General features: G+C 38.5%; 1 protein-coding gene across 2 annotated transcripts in view; it reads left to right on the forward strand.

Moving 5' to 3' along the window:
- Positions 1–20698, forward strand: part of PRKCE (protein kinase C epsilon) — a 285219-nt gene that overhangs the window by 239770 nt on the left and 24751 nt on the right. For both annotated transcript variants that reach the window (XM_033055005.2, XM_033055006.2), the window contains exons 12-13: positions 17321–17459; positions 19765–19953. In XM_033055005.2, coding sequence (XP_032910896.1) covers positions 17321–17459; positions 19765–19953 — 328 coding nt within the window. The remainder of the gene's footprint in view (positions 1–17320; positions 17460–19764; positions 19954–20698) is intronic.

Raw genomic sequence — 20698 nt, forward strand, 5'->3', positions numbered from 1 at the left:
CCTTTTCAAAATTCAGAGGAGAAAAAGAAGGGAATATTTTGTCTGCTCCAGATCAGAGCTAGTGGTGCACTTGCACATAAAGTAGGACAAAGGTTTGGGGTTTCTGTGGATGTCCCAAGAGGAAGAGGATTTCACCATAATATCTAAAACATCTGCAGATTGAGTAGTTGTTGTGTCCATGAGCAAGAGGGCTTGAAGAAATTTTGAAACAGCATCCTGGAAATTCTCTGTGTAGTAATAACAACAAAACATTAACTGGTATTAGTGAGCTATATCTTATAAGAGACAATTCAATGACAAATCTGATACAACTCATTACCACTACAGACTTTTCTCCCTAACTCAGATATGTGTGCTCTTAATTAGGGCAAAACAATTGTCTGTATAAACCAAATCTAAGAGAGATTATACTAAAATCAAAAAATTGTTCCCGTAACACATATAATAATAGGGTTTATTTTTTAAACACACTATGTAATAGAATCTATTTAAAAAGCAGTAAAACATAACTATATTTGCCTAATTACAGCAACAGAATTACAGGGGTAGGGAGACAGTGGAAGGATTGATGTCTGGGGCTGAAAGTAAAGGATGAAAGGGTGGAACAGTATCATTGCAAATGGAGTGTTTTGTGTCATCATTTAATGAGTCTGAGCTGAGAAATATTTTTTTGCTACACTATCAAGTCTTAACACAATACTATAAATTGGCTTCAGAGAGTTATAAACTAATGCCTTTATTTGTTTCAGGGTTGGGCAATGATGAATTTAATATATCATATATATGTCTTAGAGATATAGTACAACTTCTGCAACTTCTCTCCCATTCTGTTTGAAAAGCATTTTGATAATCTTTCTCAGAGGTTCATTTGTTCGTGCATTTTTAGTTGGAATTCAGAATGTGATAATACATAATAAAAATACGTTGTAAATGTGACTATGACACAAGAAGCCGCCATCTGGTGTTTAAGAGACTGTTCCTTTAAAAATATCTTATTTACGGTAAAACATTTTTCTGATACCAGAAGAAGCAATTTTACAGTGGAATTAAATTGTACTCAGTGTGCTTAGTTTAAGGCTGTCAGAAGGATGCAAAGAGACTTTATTGTGCATTATAATGTAATTAAACTTTATGTGTAAGCTGTATAATTAGGTTCCTTGCTAGTCTTTGCCCACATAACTATCTGGGAGCTTTATGGGATAATTTTTGATCTTGTCGGAACACAGAGTCTGGTTAGCAGATCTCAGAAGATGCTGGGTATGCAGAAGTTACAAAGATATTTCCTCAGGCCCAAAATATTTTTTTTGTGTGTTCACAAGATTGTTCAAGAACAACCCACACTGACCAATAGTTAATATTACAATCCTACTGAAATTGGTGTTTACATGCAGTGACTAGCCAGTACGTACCAAATGTTAAAGTCATATTTTAGCCTCCCAAATCTTTATTCAGAAGTGCCTCTCTCTTGCATTTGGGCTGGACTATTGGCTTCTCTTGGTAGTCTCTTTACCTTCACAGGTGAAGGTAAATTGCAATAGCACTCTCCTAACCTTGATGTTGGCAAAAGTGAGTACACTGTAAATTTCCTAAATCATGCCATGTTTTATTTCACATGAGTAACCCATGAGTCATGTTTCCATTGCATTCATATTAATTAAAAATCATGGGGTGCCTTGTATAAGTAGGTTTTAAGTGGTGACATTAGAAGTTGGCACTACAGCCAAAGTATCTTTCCCAAGTACATTTTCTGGAGGAGATGGGGGAAGGCTGCAGAAACTACATTGGAAACAATGCTGGAGCTGAAACTTCCTGTACATGAAAAGATTGTCTAGAAATGTTCGCGCAGCTTTCTGGCAGAGATTGGGGGCAAAAGTAATTTGATTTTGCTAAGCAATTGTAGTTTTGAAAGGATATCTTATAGTTTTCTGCATTAACACACGTAGCCTTGTTTAATTACATGTCAAAGCAAGAAATGGATTTTGAACCATCAGATTCTATGACCTCTGTCTGGAAGCAGCATTAGGAGTTTATATCATGCATAGATCAACATATAAGGGCAAGCAACGCCCGTGGTTTCAGGCATCTTCTTCATGCTTTATCGACAAATAATATTCTTCTTAATTTTGCCAGAAACCCTCCACTGCAGTGATCTTCCATCAAACATAATAGAAAATAGTTAACTACAGAATTTTGGAACAGGCAATCTCTCTGTATAACAGAATACTTTTAGAAAATTGAAGAACAAAATAAATTTAACTCACAGTTTTTACAAGAATTTCTGCAGAGATCTGTTAAACTGCTGTTGTCTGCTGCTGTTTTGGTCCCCAATAATACAGCAGGGTTAAAAAAGGTTTTAAATTAAGAGCCTACATACCCTTTCCCAAGTTCAGACCATGTGATAGGTTAAAAACATGTTTAGGCATGTGAACTATGCTACTAAAATCAGAATAGAAGCAAAAATGACTAAAATCTTTCTTCTAGTGATTCCATATAAGTAAATATTTTGTTGGAAGCAACATTCTTGCTGTGTTACATCATTTCATTTATGCTATATAATTTATTTAGTCCTTTCTGTGTAATATTACAGGCACCACTGTGGAAATGCTTTCCATAAAAAGACCAAAGTGAGGTTGGAAAAAACAGTGTCTGTACAAAGTTCACTGCAGAGTTTTTCTTTTCTGAATAAGAAAGCATTTTTCTCCATGGAAACATGATGTGGAGCTTAACAAGAGTCTACTTACTGCTAGGAGCTGTATTTGTTCCCCTGATAAGGACACCGTTGGGAACATAGGGAAGAGGATTCCTATCAATTGGTTTCTTTTATAAAAAGAAACATTTTATATATAAACCTTCAGCAGCCCCTCTCCTTTGTGCTTTCTGAGCTTCATAAAGGTATTGGACAGTATAGAGGGCATTGGCTAGTATAAAAAAAGTACTGAAATGTTGGCTTATGCTGGTGCATCAGTGGCTTCCTCAGGATATGCTCCCAGTCACCTGAGTCTAGCCATTTTATTGTATGTCCTGTGTTGTGGTTGCCAGACTAAAATATTTTCTTCCTTTTTTTTTTAACATCTTCCTTAAATATTGCAGAGTGTATATAGTATTTGTTCAAAGGAGTGAAAGAAAAAGAAGACCAAGTTATAACATAGGTTCCCTGTATTGCTGTGTCTTTACTATTCCCCTGAATCTAATAGTGGTTCTATCTATTCCAGATAGAAACACAAAATAGGCATCATTGAGGATGTAAAAGATTTGTGCTAACTTTTACCAGCAGATTGTAATATTTTACAAACTCTTCATCTTTTCTATGTATTCTCATCTTGGAGTAGGCTGACAGTCTGGTTCCTTCCCAGAGAAACGGTGGTTTCTTTTCATTCGTTTTCTTTTAATAAACAACCTTATAAAAATAAGAAGATAAATCTGTATTAACACTGAATCGCTTTTATTGCTTGCATCTGTGTTCAGCAGGTGGATAATAAAGTTCCTCTTAGTCTTATCACAGTGTTCAGACAACCTGGACTTCTCATTTAGGTAACAGAACTGGACCAAAGCACAAGTTTTCTTCCTAGCTACTGGGAATCATAGAAAGATAGCATATCAAGTGGGAAGGGGGCCCAGGCATCATCTGATTCAAACTTTCTTGGTAAAAGCACTGTCTAGACAAATGGCCCAGTACCTTCTCCTGCTGAATCTTAAGAGTGTTGGAGGATCCTGCACTTCACCAGGGAGATTATTTCAATGCCTGATTTTTCCTATTGTGAAAAATTTTCCTCTTGTGTCTAATGGGAATCTCTCCAGGAATAATGTATGGTCTTTTTTTTTTCCCCATGAGATTTCTTGTAAAAAGTGAGTATCTAACTTCTTTGTTCCTTTTAAATACTGGAACAGAGTGATAAGGTCTCCACTGAGCCTTCTCTTCTGAAGGCTGAACAGCCCAGTTCTCTGAGCCTTTCATCATATGGCAGGATTCTCAGTCCTTTGGTAATGTTTATAGTGGTGCCCTTGTTGATGCAGCCCAGTGTCCTATTTGCTTTCTTTGCTGCAGCAGCACATTGTTCACTCACTCTTGTTGTCCACCAGGACCATCAGATCTCTTTCCACAGAGCTGCTCCCTCACTAGGTAGGTGGTATGCTCCACTCCTGAATTATGTTTCCCATGGTGCAAGACCTTACACTTGTCTTTGCTGAGTTTTGTAATGTTAGCTCACTCTTCCAGCCTATCCACCTTCCTGCAGGGTGGTTCTTTTTCCAGTGTGTCCACTTCCCCACTCAGTTTGGTATTGACATCAATCTTCATCAGGGTATGCTTGATCCCATCATACAGATCACTAGTGAACATATTAAACAGCCTTGAGACCAGGTTTGATCCCTGAGGAACCTCACTTGTGACAAGCTGCCAGTTCTAAAAGGAGTTATTTACCACGACTCTGGCCCTGCTAGCCAGTTCCCCACGAGCCACGCAGACTCATCCTGGCTGTAGCACACCAGGTTCTCTAGGAAGAAGCTGTGGGAAGCCGTGTTCAAAGCCTTGTCAAAATGCAGGTAGACAATGTCCACCACTCGCCCCACTTCAGCTGAGAGGATCACTCTGTCATTGAATGCCATCAGGTTTGTCACATACGATTTGCCTAATCTGTTATGGCTTTTCCCAGTCATGTGCTTCATCTGGCTTGTGATAGTCCCAGGAGGACTTGTTCCATAACTTTCCCAAGACCAGAAAGTTAAGACTGGTAAGTCTGTAATTTTCTGGATCCTCCTTTTAGCCCTTCTTGTAGATGGAGTTGACATTAGAATTCTTCCAGTCTTCTGGGATCTCCATGATTTCTCAAAGATATGGAGAGCAGCCTTGCAGCAATGTCAGCCAGCTTCCTTGGTACCCTCAGGTGGATATTGTCAGGGCCAGGGATTTGTAGGCGTCAAGCTCCTGTAAGACTTTATACACCAACTCCTTCACTGACACTGGGTGGGTGTTTTCATCAATGTGGATTCTTGTTCCCAAGACCAGGCATCAGCAGTGCTGGTGAAGACAGAGGTGCAGAAAGTTTTGAGAACCACTGCATTTTCAGTGTTGTTGATGACTAATTACCTTTTGCTGTTTAACAGTAGGACAATTTTTAGCTTCTAAATATGCTTGTTGTCTAGGTACATGAAGAACTCTTTCTTGTGTTTTTTGACATCTCTGTCCAGTGCTCAGCCATATCCCAGTGTCCCAACAATTTGGTGATGACTGCAGCCAAGGCTGTCACTGATGAAGATATTACAAAGCAGATTTCCGTGGTTTGAGAGTAGCAAGCCCAGCAGTGCCTCATTCCTGATTATCACATCTAATATTTGTCTGAGGAAGCAGTTCTCTGTGCATCCCAGGAACTGGATGGATAATACATGAACTGCTGAATTATTTTTCCAACAAATGTGTGGGTAGTTGAAGTCATCCATAGGAGTCAGGTTCTGTTGACCTAAAGCTTGCTTTAAATAACACAAATACTACTTTTTTTGTCCTTATCTTCTTGACTGGGAGGTCAGTAGCAGGTGCCTACTTTGTGATCCCCTTTGGATACAACCATTTTGATCTTGACCCGAAGGAGTTCAATAGGACTTTCACAATCACCATAAGCTGACTCCCATACATTCAAGTTTCTCCTTAACACAGAGCATGACACCTCCTCATTTTCTTCCCTGCCTGTCTTTATGTGACAGCCTGTAGCCATCCAGCATGGTCCTGTGAGTTGTCCCATGTTTCCATTATTTCTACTTTCTGACTGGGCACAGAGCTCTGGTTCCTTGTGTTTGCTCCCCAGCCTGCAGACATTGGTGTAGATACACTTGAGATGGTTAACTGGTCTTTTGTTTCTCATCTTGGCAGGCAGCTAAGGAATGTTTGTCCCTGCTCTGGTTGGCCTGGCTTATTCCCTACTTGACTGCAATTGCCACTTCGGACCCCACCTGCCAAGTCCTTCAGTTTAAAGCCTACCTCACCACAGCAGCCAGCCCACTACCAAAGGTTCCTTTGCCTCTTCTAGACAGGTGGATCCCATTTCTCCCTGACACACTAAGAATGAAGTATATCCGTTTGTCATAAACCAAAACCCTCATGACTGCACCAGCCACAGAGCCAGAAGTTGATTTCTTTATGCATCTATTTTTGGCTTCATCTTTTTCTCCGAGTGGTAAAACAGAAGGAAAGATGACTTGTACGTCAACACTTTTTACTTGCCCTCTCAGGGTTCTGAGTCTTCCCTGATTGTGGCCCAGGTTCCAGCCTGCCATGTCATTTGCGCCTACATGAAAGAGTAGCAGTGGGAGAATATTGTGTGTTTGTGACAATTCGTGGCACCCTCTCAGCAACATCCCAGACCTGGCAAGCGGGCACCTCAGTGCCCCTTAACAAAGAGTCACCCACTATGAGTCTTCACCATTTCTTTTCACTGCATGCTGCTGGTGCAGCTTCTCCCTGCAGATCTTATTCCTCATAGGTGTCTACAGCTGTTAAAACTTTGTATGTTTTGGTGGGAATGCTGGAGGGTGGAGAATGAAGCAGAGCCCTGCTTTTGGTCATCGCCAGGGTCCAAGGTGCCTCTTTGTCTGTGGTGTCCACCACAGAAACTGCCTATCTAGCTCCATCTCAGCACCTCTAATGCTGCACAGCCTTTTAACAGTTCCCTGGCACTCCTGATGCAACAGATCATCAGCCTGTGCTCATCTTTCATAGGTCACCTTTTCTCTGGGAGAAATGTCTAGGCTCTTGATCCAGCCTGCCACCCATATTGAAGACTCTTTCCTTACTTAGTTTCATATGGCTGGAGGCATCAGAAGCTTTCTCTGTAGAATTTCTGGGTTTAGCACAGCCTGGTTTTATCTTCTTCAGTCAGTCAACAATATGCTTGGTACTGGTCATTTCCGAGGCAGGTGTTGACATTTGTATTACATTAGCAAGGAAAATGTCGTCTGGCATTCATGGAAGATAAAGACTTTTTCTTTCCAAAAATAATAGCGCACAGGACAGGGGGTTATATGCACCTTTAAATAATCTCCTTTTAGTGTGACAGCAGGATAACAATATATAAGATTGGATCAAACTCATCTATGCTATCACAGCTTTAACTTTCATTTAATAGTAATTTCAGAACTTACACTTGATCTTAATAGTCACCGTGGTGGAAGTGATAGGCTTCCAGTAAGGGAAGTTTTTTTGCTCAGTTTTGTGATTGAGAATGAAAACCCATCTCCCCTGTTGGACTTATATCATATTAAAATAATATTGGTCTTGTTACACAGCATGAGGCTGATTGACCTTTAGGCTAGGGAACGTGTAAGGCTAACAAGTTAAATGCCATTAAAAACAACTGTCTAAATCATAAATTCAAACTGACCTGGTTTATGTATCTGTGATTTAAGGAAGAAATTTGTTGGGAGATGTCGGATAAGATCCAGGGCTAAACAACTGAAATAGAGAGACTAAAGTACTCAACTTTAGTTGATTAAAGATATTCTGATCCTGTTTTTCTCTGGTGTCTTGACCTTGCTAAAGTTCACTTACTATGTAATGGAAAAAACAACTGGTTTGATAGCAAAATACAGGAAATGCCTTCAATCGTGCCTGATTACAGTAGCAGCTTTTCTTCTGGTTTGTTGGGGTTTTTTTCAGAATACTCTTTCTATGTGCCTGAAACAATGTAGAATAATACTTTGGAGCCCTTTATTTGGTGTGTCAAAGCAGAGCAATTAGATGTCTGGCTTTTTGATGGATGTGCATTTAGGGAGTTTTTGCACAGGAGAGCTCCATGTGACCTAAGTGAGAAAAAATAAGAATTAGTAGAGGCCATAACTTAAAAGTCTAGAAAATTGTGTCTGTGGCAATTCTCCCATGACTGAGAAGACAAATAAATGCAGGTCTTTTTAAGAAGTCTGCCTTTGTTTGACTTTCAACTACAAAAGTGGAAGTTTTACAACTAATTTAATGAAATCTCTATCTGGAATAAAGGAAGCCAGGAAGCTGCTTACACTGAATGTACCCAAAAGCTCAGATTCACCTCACCTAACTTTAGGAACACAACTGAAGCTTCCAGGTCAGGATCCTGCTTCTCCTGGAGAACATGTACAATCAGTGGAGTAGGATAGACTGCTTTAGGGAGCTGTGCAACCCACATGTTCTGTGTATCATCTGCTGCAAGATCTCAGTGGAGATGACCAGGGAGGGACCTGGGGCAAATCATAGTACCTCAATTAACCTCCTATGACTGATGGCAAAAATCTAGTCAGAATCCTGCAAAATGCAGGATAGAAAATTCAAACCAGAACAAAATGGTTCAGAGCTCTAGTTATCTTCATGTTTGAGGCAAATTTTGAAAGTTGATAGACTCGGGGTTGATTACAACGTATATATTTTAGTTCTGTTTTTCCTGATACCTGTATAAGTTAAAAGATCCTTGTTGTGGGTTATTAAGTTACAAGGATTCATTGCCGAGATAGCTCAATGAGAACTGCTACAGAAATGCAAAGTGCTACCTATATATGCATGTATTTGTTTGGTGCATGTTTTCCTACTCTGTATAAGAAAACTTCAGTCAAAAGTTGGAAAGAGGAGAAAGAACTTCAGTCTTTTTGGTTAGACACAGAAACTGTATGCCTCAAATGCAAGTGCTCTTTTTCTGCTTGCAAGATTTGTATTCTATTGTTGTTCGAATGACAATTATTTTGTCATCCTACCTACTAAGGTCACTGAGGGGAAAAAGAAAAAGAAGAAAAACAACATTGCTTTTGCTCAAAGAAAAACTTTTGAGCAGATCCAAACTTCATTAGGGTGTCTACTGATAAATTTGCTTTCTAAGGTTCTGGTAACATTTTTTCAGAACTGAGTTTTCAAAACTTGATCTAACAAGCTTTTCTAGCTTCACACTGTCCTTTCACTGTCTTTCATCAAGTGGTTTTATCAAATAATGATTAAGTATTGTTTTCTTTAAAAGGATTATGGACATACATAGTAGGCACTTTTAGTTTGCGCTCCACCTAACCTATTGTTAGAATACACAATCTTATTTTCATGTTATTTGAGATACAAAAATAAGAGCATTGAACCTCACAGAGTGGCATACCACAGTTTGAGTCAGTCCTTGGCTAAGCCTGGGGACCTCTCTTGTCTTCAGTGAGATCACCAAGGTGTCAGTGAGGACAAGGTTTATCACATTACATACTTAGCAATCACTTAACACATGGGCTTTGTAGGGGAGGCTGGAAGAGTATAATTGGCAGTAGGACAGATTTCACCCCATTGTTCCCACCCTGAATATGCAGAGCCAGTTAAGAATTTTTCAGCTGAAATTTTCAAGGAAAAGGTAGTTTAAGCTGAAGTAGAGAGAGTGAGAGTGAAGGAAGAAAATCCCTGAGGGAACTACTGGTAGCCTTCATGTTGGGACACTCAGCTGGGTTGGGGGGCCCAGGACTTGCAGGCAGCTCAGCCCCCAGTCCCTGGCTGGAGCCCCAGGCTGGAGGCTGTTTACCTTACTTCCACGAAAACTCTCAACAGTTTATGTTTTCACCCAGAGAGGAACACAAAGGGTTTGTAAAATCTCAAGAAGCCGTACAAAATGGGAAAATAATTTGGTATCTAGTTTAACCGCAAGTTTCTGAGGCAGGTTGTTTGTCCTGTGCAGTAGGTTTAATATGAAGCCAGGTCCATTTGTGGCAGTTCTTATTTGGTACAAAAATTCCAGGCGTGTGGACCATGGGAATGTTGAGTTGCCACTGGGATCCTACAAAAGGCTTGTCTAAATCAAGTCTTTGGCAGTAAGCTAAGTCAAGAGGCAGCATTGTAGTGCTATATCACATTCCTATCTCAGACCCATGGAAAAATTGTTGCATTCCCAGGTGTGGGAGTCATGAAGGATGAGGTTTATAAAGTAACATGATGTGAGTGCTAAGGCAACCTTCTCTTGAAAGAGAAATAGAGACCGCTCCCTTCTGTGCTTAGCCAATTTTAGAGAATGCTTTACATAATGCATATTTGAACTTGTACATACCTCACTAAGGTTCACAAATAAAAATGTGAAAATAATAAGAAAGGAAAAGTCATACAAAGGAAAGCTGTTAAGTACAATGTATTTATTTGCCTGCACATTATTTAAAGGAAACCCAGCATAATAAGATAAGCAGATCAGGCACAGTAATGTCCTAAGCTGCTACCGACAATTGTAATAAAGTTATGGTCAAAGCCAGTAAAAAACCATATAAAGAAATTATTTTAAAGAAAATTTTTTTCTGTCATTATAAAAGTAATTGGTTCCCTTAAACTGCTGGAAATTAATATTAAACCTTTGTTCAATATATCATTAAGACATCAGTAAACAGTTTGGACCATGTAATACATACAACCTTCTTTTCTATTTTGGGACCTTGCTGACCTGAAAGGTTTCTCAATGGTGGGCACTGCTGGAGAGGTGATGTTACACATCTGCAAGCCTCACTTTTGTTTGGTAGCAATGAGGGCTTACAGAGTTATAGACAGTGATCATGTATTTCTCTCCCTCTGATGTCTTTGGTGGGTAGATAGCAAACTGCTTTTTTCTACATCCCTCCTCCCATGTCTGCCACCCCTTTGTCTACAAACTGTGCAAATGGCAGGGTGGTGGATGTTGTGTATAAGGAAAGTAAAGGTGTGTGGTTTTTAAAGTGAAAATGTCTGACATGATGAATGTCACTATGGTCACGTTAAAAGTCAACACTTCACATTTATGTCTAGCCTGCTGTCTGAACAATCACTGTTTTCTTCAATGAAAATGAATTATAGTATCTCTGGCTTTATTTGAAACCAAGTCTGTGGTAGTAATTCATCTGCCATTAGCAATTATGCACACTGATATACATCAGAATAAGATGGATTCACTTTATTCCAAACTTGACACTGGAAAGAGCAGTTTTCAAGTCTGCACAGCAGATTTTTCTGTATATTATTGAGTACGACTCTTCTACCGTGTTTGTGTTTTATAGTATCTTTATTCTTTGATGATCAGGTAATGTAACAGTGACAAAACCTGTGTATCATAAATTCAGTAATTGCTCAATGGATCAGCATAAAAACAAAGCAGAGAAAGTCCAAGACTTTCAGTTAATCACAGGCAGAGATATCCTACAACAACGAAAGCAGCACCACCAATTTTTTCTCACTGTCAGTCTCACTCCCCCTACTTCCTCTCTGCTAACACAAACTGCTCTACTGTCATGAATTCACTCACAAGCGTGAACAGTCCAGTGTGTCACCTATTTTTTACTCCATAGATAACGGGAGGTCTCTTGTAGAAGCCAATACCCAATGACACTGCAATTATCGCCTCAGTAACCTCAGAATATATGGGCTCCTTCTTGCCCTTAGAGGTTTTCAAATGTGAAAAAAAAATAATTAGTTTGTGTTTTCTTAATAGGTATGGTTTGAATTTTCTCGTTTATCTCTGATCTACTGCAGAGGATTGCTGATGGGTTGTGACTAAAATACTTAGAGCAACAAAAGAATTCACTCTGCAAGTACAATTCCCTAATATATGTCCTGTTCTGTTTAGGTATGGAAACTGAGATTAAGTTGGTGAGATCTAATCACTAAAGAAGCTAACATCAGAACTTTTAAATAGTTGACTTTCCTTTATGCTTTCTGATTAGTTCCATATATAATTTCACCTTGGTTAGAATTGTAACCTAATACGTTATTTATCAGTATTTTGAGGACACCAAAGAGGAAATTTGTGCTGAGTACATGAGAGTCCTACATGAGATGTTGTAGGTGAGCATCTTTGTCTCAAAAGCAACTTGGATATCACTGAGTAACTAAGAAAGTAATTCTAGGACTGTCAAAGTCTTGCCTTAATTAAACAGATAAAAAATAATCTTGTTGAAATTCTAATTGCTATGATGATCATATCGTCCTCAGTTATGAATTTCAGTAACACTAGTAACTAGGAAACAATTATGATGGTTTTCCATGTTGTTGTACGAAGTTTCCTTTTTACCTTCTGTGGTTTCTTGTGTGAACAGTTTGTCTATTTAAAGCCTGCAGAGAGGATGTGATTTTCCCATGCAGGGGAACAATGGCAGTGGTTTCAAATACGCTGTTGAAAGGGTTTATTGCAGTTGAAAGTCACCAAAAAAAAGTGGTTGTTCAGTAGTTCCATACTTCAGGATTTTGTTGCTTTCAAATCTTTCTGAATGTTGATATTCCATAGATGTTTAGTAAGGTAAAATCCTTAATTTAACTTTTTCCTTACAAATAAATATTCCCACTTCCAGTGTTGTTATTTGTACATAATAATTACTATGCCTTATTCTGTGAAATGTTGCTCAATCAACAGTCAGAGTAGAAGTGGCAAAGTGGCCACTGTAAAGTGGTTGCTTGCCAGCTTGTGATCATATTTCTCAGCTGCTTGATCTTGTTCTTCAAATATGTATTCATTTAGTCACTGCTGTTAACTGTGTTGAAAGGCTACTGTTACTAATGCTTGGCAGACTTTCTGATTTTACTGGTCCAAACCCATCTTGATTGTTTAATTCCTTTACTCTCAACAAGAAAATTATCTAAATGACACTTGTGACACGCAGTGCCACTCACACAAGATGCTTATCTCTCTGGCTACTGGTGAGACTTGCACTTTAAGAACCCAGTCCTATGAAATGCTCATGCACTGAGCCTTTGGAGGAAGCCAAGTACTCAGTGTCTCATGGCACTCGCGTGTGCAGGAAGGAATGAGCATTACAGAAGTTTTCACATGGGTTACCTGTACTCAGCCCGCTCTTCTGTTCCAACTTGCACAAACCTAGCTCTGATTCTTTCTTGAGATCCTGCCAATCATTCCAACTTCTGGGGTGATTGTGATGCTGGCAGGTATGCAGAAGTAGGGACCAAGGCTTAAATTTCTATTTAAAGCTTTCTCAGAACAAAACCTGCCCCACCTCCAAAAAACAAAAAAAAAAAAAGGAAAGGAAAAAAAACCACCAACCCACAACATTTTATCCAATGACTGCTCAAGTCAACTGAAGTGACTCTAAAAAGTATCTTGGCAAAAAAACAAAGGAGAGAAACAGCTTAATGTAGCATTGCTGCATTTAAGAAATCTGAGCCCTCTCCTGGCTTAACTGGTTAGGTTGTTTGCAATTGCATGTAATTAATTACTCAGGTTGTAGGAACTCATTTTGTCAGACACAGATGACTTTCTTACTTGCTACAAAGAGAATGCAAAATGAGAAAATGAAGAATTTAATAGACCTTTGTCATTGAGCTATCTGACACTGTATTACTTGTTGTGTTCTGATTCAGAGGTAGACAACTGGCATTAAATCCAGGAAAGAAATAAAAGACAGAATGGATAAGAATGGAATAGTCTGTACAGACAATTATTTTGCATTCCAGATATGGCTCTGTACTTTACTTTTGAAGGAGTAGTAGAGCTGGCTGTTTCTTGGAACAGTTCTGGGGAAATACAGGTCTAAAAAATAAAGTTTTAATTTTTTTCAGTGAGGCTGCTGCTCTGAAAGGAGAAGCTTCCCTGACAACTCTTACTTTTTCTCTTACTTTTCCATTTGTTTCCTTTTCTCTGTATGTTTTGGTTTTGGGGTTTGTTTTTTTCCTGTGAGGTGTTAAATAGCACATTATCTATTCCTACTCTCATATTTATTTAGTTAACTAAGATTACTTTTTCCGAAGTTGCAGAATTAGAGGGATTTGGTGAGGTTTCTTGGTTTGGGGAGGTTTTTTCCTGGTGTATTTTATTTTGATCTGGCAGCTATAAATTGACAGAATGATTTTTGGTGCAAGCACTTTTATGGACTATGATAATCTTGTGGGCTAGCTATGAATTTGGCACTTTGGCAGACTCCCTGCTTACCTTTTAACCTCCCATATGTACTTTGATGGGAGTCATACTGCTGTTGTTTTAGCCTCTTCCAAATTTCTTTTGAAACTCTGGTGCACTTTGTGATAGCACAAATCTACTGGTATTACATTTCATTATTGCATGAGTAATTACGCTGATGTCCTCAGTGCCTTCAATAGAGTTTTGAAGAGGCTTACAGGCTTCAGTGCACTGTTTTGGCTTGATAAAGAGATCCCAGATGTTTTTCTTCTGTCAAGTAAGATTATAGTTTGGTAAATGGTAAAGATGTTAAATTGACTTGTACTTTTACAGATAGGCTTACAATTTCATTGTCATTCTTTACAGATAGTCAGAATTTAATAATTAGACTTTTCCTAGTTTTCTCTTGGCTCAGTTTGTTTGTTCTGTTTTTCCACTGTCAACTTAAATTTTTATTGCTAATTTCTCTGTCTTATACAAATCCATAAGGAAATAAAGAGAATGGTATCTCATTCTTATCCATTATGTGGTGCCTGACTGTTAGTGGTTTATTGCTATTGAGGTTTTTCTTAGCTTAGGAGTTTCCTAGATTATTGACTGTATCTCCATTCAAGTCCATGACTACCACATGCGTGGCATTAAATGAAAGTTAAATGATTTTAGGTCCTAACAACGCCAGTGTGTCACATTCCTGCATGGGGAAGTCCTGCAATCAGAGTTAAGATACAATGTAAGAATCTTCTCATAAACAATACTGAAAACACTTAATAAGGGTGGAGCCATTTTCCTAAGCAGCTTCTCGAATTTCTTCAGTTCCTATCACAATTGTGTGTATTATGATCTTCTTTCTAACTGTCTGTTGTGATGGTGGCTGGAAGTGGGGTTCCAAGATTACGTCAAATATAATTATACTTTGATTTCTTTATCTGAACATCTTGACTTCTTGAAATATAGCTTGTATTCTTCCTTTGTTAAGGAACATCCAAGATAACACTGCACTTGGAAGGTTAAAAGCTACAGCTGCAATCTTGTTTCCTTCTTCAGTCTGCAAGAGCCTTACCCTGATGATCACATTCTAATTGATGTTCCTATCGTCCTTTTTTATTGTAGCACTTGCAAGTCACTGAAGGAGCAGTTTTGGGGAAGTACATGATTTTTTAAATAGGGTGCTTTGTTTTATTTCTTTGACTTCTTGTGGGGGGGACACAGAGATATGGTATCTATTTGCCCTGGCATTATGTTGGACAATTCTTGCAAGTCACTTTCCAGAGGTAGGAAGGGGTGGTTCCTTGAGGATTTAAATGGTTATATGTAGAGGGTTATGTTGCAGCCAGCTGGATCTTGGATTGTTTAGGAACTGCTGAAATTAATGACCTCAAGTAATGATAAAATATGTAGTCTACTCCAAGGGGCCATACATGGGTGACCACTGAGGACCTGCAAGAGCAGTGTAGCTGATCCAGAGATAGCAAAGTGTGATGTAGGGGATATTGCTTGCAATAAACATTTCTACAGCCGGAGTATACTTCAGCCGCATAAACCATATCTGACAAAGCTAGTTTATGTAGGAGACAGTGGTTTTACTGTTCCTGAGGTAAATATGACTTTGTTGTGCCATGTCAGACTTCTTTCACGCACACAAACCACTTTGTAACGTGTACATAACACAATCTTTACACGCACACTAAGTCCTCCAGTGCTTGCCAGTATCTGATTTGTACATGTATCATTGCAGATGTGCAACGATTATGCAGACTTTTTGTAGCAAATCCACTGTGTCCCAGAAGTAGCTGATTTTTATGTTGGCCAGTGTACCTGCTTGAGGAATATATCGGCCAGCATGTTAAAAGATGTGTAACAATTGTCAAAAGAAAAAAAAACAAACTAAAATCCACCTACTGAAATTGGTGTGAGAGGCAGAAAAGAACATTTCTGGGGAAATCCCAACATACTGTATCCCAGTCTTGGACATATGTACAAAAACTCTTAACACACTGCAGCATTTGAAGGGCTGCTTAATCAATGAATGTGCATAAATTCTTCCACCGTGTTTGGTGCCTGTGGTTCTGAAGGCTGGAATCTGATAGGGAGACGTTTCTCTGGAAGAAATTCTCTGAGTAAGGTGAAGACTTCTCATCCCTCACTCAGGTCAAATTTGTTGGCATAAAAGATTTTTGAAAAAAACTCTGCATCTTTTCATAGGCTTTTGGGGTGAAATTCATTTACAGAGACTGGCATGGGATTTTATTTCTCTTCTCTGATTTAGAGTTTGCCCACAGACATGCCATTTTTTTTTCTATCAGTTCAACTGAAGGAAATTTGTCGAATTATTCTAGGAAAAAGAATTATGATCAGAAAGTGCCAGCAAATTCACCTAAAGGAATGTGTTCTGCTTTTGATTCTCACCTCTGTATGCATTAATGCATACAGTATCATACAGATATATTTTATATATATATATATATATACACAATGTGGTTTTGATACACATGCAATATAAGTGGCAGATTTTGCCTTTGTTTTATGTATGTGCTATTACTTGTACATGATGAAGAGGTTTTAATTGCAGGGGAGGGGTGGAGGGAGGCAGTTAATGCAACTGAGAGCTCTTTTATGCCCTGACTTTACAGATCCTTTTGCAATTAATTCTAGGGCAAGTGGCAGGTAAGTTAAATGGTACCTAGAACCTATTGTGTTGGAACATGTAATAAACATCAATGGTATGTTTAGAAAATATGCAGAGGGCAAGACAGGAAAGGTGGATATTCTTTTCTCAACCTTTTTTTGGCCTGACCCAATTTAATAAACGGACAATTGTGTGGTTTTGACACAAAGACATTTGTACAAGTGATCAGAAGCAGCTGCTAAGATATGTGATTTAACAATGAATGCAAAATATTCCTGTGAAAATATTTTTGAGCAGGCTTAAGCTGCAGAAAATAGTGTTCCCAAGGATGAGAATTTTGTTTTTCATGTCTCTCATTGCAATCCGAACTTTGAATTGCTACTATACGTTAAGAATCAAATTCAAAGTAATCCAAGTTTGAAAATACCTATTCACTGAACCCATATGCTTGAGTACGGATAAATTGGTACTCTTTGCTTAGTGCTAATGTTAAAAATACAGAATGGTTTCATTGACCTATTTCACATTGACAGAATGATAGATCTGTAGGAAACAAGAAATTGTGATCTTCCCCTAACTTTTCTGATGCTGCCTTGAATACATAAAAGCTCTTCTTTCATGCAGCTAAAGAGAGTAAAAGCTTAGTCTTACAAAATGCTTGTAATTGCCTGCTTCTTTATTTTATTGCCTTTAACTAGGTCTATTTCATGACTGCTACCAATTTTTCATGCACACAAGTGAAGGACAGTTTCTCAGTGGTGTTTGGGAAACCATTTATTTGTCAAATTCTACAGTTTGTTATGAAATTCAAGAGCCCATGATCAAAATCTGAGAGTTGATTTAATTTGAGGCCTTTGTATTTCAGGGACCTGAAACTGGACAATATTCTTCTGGATGCAGAAGGCCACTGTAAACTGGCTGACTTTGGGATGTGCAAAGAAGGGATTCTGAATGGAGTGACCACCACGACGTTTTGTGGCACACCTGACTATATAGCTCCAGAGGTATTTTTTTGCAATGCACTCAGAGTAAAGATATTCTTATTCATCAGACTGTTACACGTTACATGTGTCATTTTAGACACTCTTTGCATGTAGATGAAAACATTTAAGATGCAGATTAGACTCTGTTCTTAGGTAGTCTTGCACAAAATGGTTATTCTATTGCTCACATATTCCTTGATGATAGGTGTGTTTTTTCCAGTATTTGTTTCCTGGAATTATTCTTCTCAGTTTGCTCATTCCTGACTCAGCATCATTATGATGATTTTTAACAGCCTTTAAAGAGCTAGATGCAACTGAGTATTGCAATCTTAGCAATCTTAGTAGTTCTAAAAATGTTTAAATTTTTTAGTGAGGTTTAAAAGAACATATTCATACAGAAGAAACCATGGGTTTGGTGTCATTTTGTCCACAACCTTTGTGGGAATATAATTTTTTCTTTCTTTAAAATATCTATGAGTAAAAGATATTATGCTTGTGCTACTTCATAGACTTGCACAGAAATATGGAAACTAGATTAGATGCTGTGTATTGGCTGGCAACATTTCAAGTTGTTCATTGGATAAAAGAAATAGCTGAGAGCTGTGTAGCTTTTCCATATTCGAGATTTTAATATTATGAGGTGCATTTCAAAGTGACTAAAATGAACCAATATTGAACAATTATTCTGCTAGGCAGACTTTACTCAGTTGAGTTAGTAACCTGTGCATCTTGAAGATTCAGTGTGCAGGTTTAATGGAAAAGTGTTGTTGGTTTGTCATTCATCAAACATCAATTTACAGTGGGGAAAAAATGTTATTTATTATTCATTAAAGACAATAAACCATAAATCCATACTGTTAGTGTTCATAGCTGTCCAACTTTGGTAGCACAACTGATAAGGTGTGACTCATCTTGAAACTATCATAACATAAATGCATGTCTTACAGAGTTTGAAAAGTATTCCAGCATTAAAAGAAAATAAATACCAGTGTGGTAGTTTTGGTTTTGTATTTTTTTTTTTCAGATTCAGTATGCTAATTGAGTATTTTGACAAATTTTTTGAAAATTATTACTGAAAATAAGGCAATAATAAGAACCCAGGAACTTTTACTGTGGCTTCCAATTTGTCATCTTAATTGCAGAAGTTTAACTCCTGCTTCTATTTCTCTTGCACCATGGTGATATGTTTTAATTTCCTATTCTTTAGCAGTATCTGATTTCCAAAGAGTGTCCAGAACACTTGAAAAGTATACATTTAATTTTTTGCATTTGGTGGATATAAGATAAAATTTTCTTTCAGTGAAGAATGTGGTTGGGATCCAGACCTGTGCATCCAAACATTAAACTCATTTCTGTTTTCATGTTAAGACTGAGCTTGGTTTTATCTGGGTCTCAATTCCCCACTACAGCACATAAGCTCAAGCAGCTCACCAGAGAATTTCTCACTGCACTGTTAAGTGTTGTGTAAGGAATTAGTGGATTTGTTGCCATTCCAAGTCATTTTAAGGCAGCCAACTTCACCTTAAGCAGGCACCCACTCTCCTTCCCCTGGTTCCCTGTCATGCTGAACTGGCGCAGCCAAACTGCAAGCTTCTTTCCAGTGAAAAGGAGACAAGAATTAAACTTGCTCCTGGTACAACAGTAGCTCTGTAACACCAAGTGCTACTATAATACTCCGTGGTGCTAACCTATTACTTGCTGCTAAAGGTATTCATTCGCTACAAGGTTGGGCTTGTGCCACATGAGAAGTTGTAGCCAGTTTTTCCTGAAAGCAATTGCAATTAAAGTGAGCTCTACAGTCATGTATTGTACAGAGGTTTAATGCTGTTTAATGTTCCTTATAAAAGGAACTTGAACAAAAATGCTTTTGGCTTCCTTCAGCCTTACCTAAAGGACAAGAATAAATCTCTCAGATGATCTCTGTGCAGCATTAGAAACTGGTACAGTTTGTTTTGTTCAAGATAGAGACAAGGAAATGTTTCACATTTTCCACCAGTCTGTTTTGTATATGTGGCCTTTTTTCCCCTATAGTGTGACCTGCTTTAAACAGCTTGGAAGGATATGCAGCTCTTTTGCTCACAAGCAAAACTTGTTTACTCAGGGGACTGATAAACTCTGTCAGTACTGCTGAGAACAACATCTCAATGACACTTAGCTGTGTTAGTGCAAATTGCACAGAAAGAACCCTGCCTGCTGTTACCGAAATCCGTGTGTGACTCCGTCCTGCTTAGGCACTGGGCATAGAAGGGCTGTATTATTGTTGAAACAGCAAATGTGCAGCTGAGACAGATGTCTCACTTGTCTCTCCAATCTTTTTCTGTGCTAGATCCTCCAGGAGCTAGAATACGGTCCATCCGTGGACTGGTGGGCTCTGGGAGTTCTCATGTATGAAATGATGGCTGGACAGCCCCCCTTTGAAGCTGACAATGAAGATGATCTCTTTGAATCCATCCTCCACGATGATGTGTTGTATCCAGTCTGGCTCAGTAAAGAAGCTGTCAGCATTTTAAAAGCAGTGAGTCTTCCATTACTTGCTTCCCTCCTCATGGTTTTTTTGGGGGTTGGTTTGTTGGGTTTTTTCCCTTGATTAAAACTGAATTTGCTGAAAGTTGTTGAGAGCAGTCACCACTGGGAGTTCAAGCACAGTTCAGAGTGCCACTATTAGGATAATGGGGCCTGGGATAAATTACACCGCTTGTGGGAAAGGAACAGAATGTTTGTATTCCACGCAGTTGTACACTGTATAAATCTGTGTACTGCAGACTCATGTTTCAGGGAAAACCCAACCAGCTAGAACTGTGCTATCACTTTGACACTTTATATGCCGCATACTCCCATCAGCAGAGTGGGAGAAGCACTGCGTAATTAAAGAAACAATGTTTTTTATTTAACCCTCTTACAAAATTTCCTGTCCTTTGCCTCTCTTCCCGTCATCAAGAAGGGTTGAAAACCCTTTATTTACAGCTGCATGTTGTATTTTATAGTTCACATGCCAGTCTTACTTTAGTATGATTGTTTCTGTTCTCATTGGGATTTTTCAGTATGAGTGGTGACTTGACAGCAACTTGTGTCACCAAATGTCATCATTTTTTAAATCCGCTACTAAATGTGCTACTGGACAAATTCAGTTTTTGGACTATAAGTCTAAATACAAATAAATACATATAAGAATATATATTTTTATGAAGTCAGGTTTATAAAGTCATTCATTATTGTGACACTGACATAAATTCTTCCTCCTGTGCTAGTATCTTCCTAAA

This window comes from Catharus ustulatus, chromosome 3, assembly GCF_009819885.2.
Source record: "Catharus ustulatus isolate bCatUst1 chromosome 3, bCatUst1.pri.v2, whole genome shotgun sequence".
Lineage (NCBI taxonomy): Eukaryota > Metazoa > Chordata > Aves > Passeriformes > Turdidae > Catharus > Catharus ustulatus.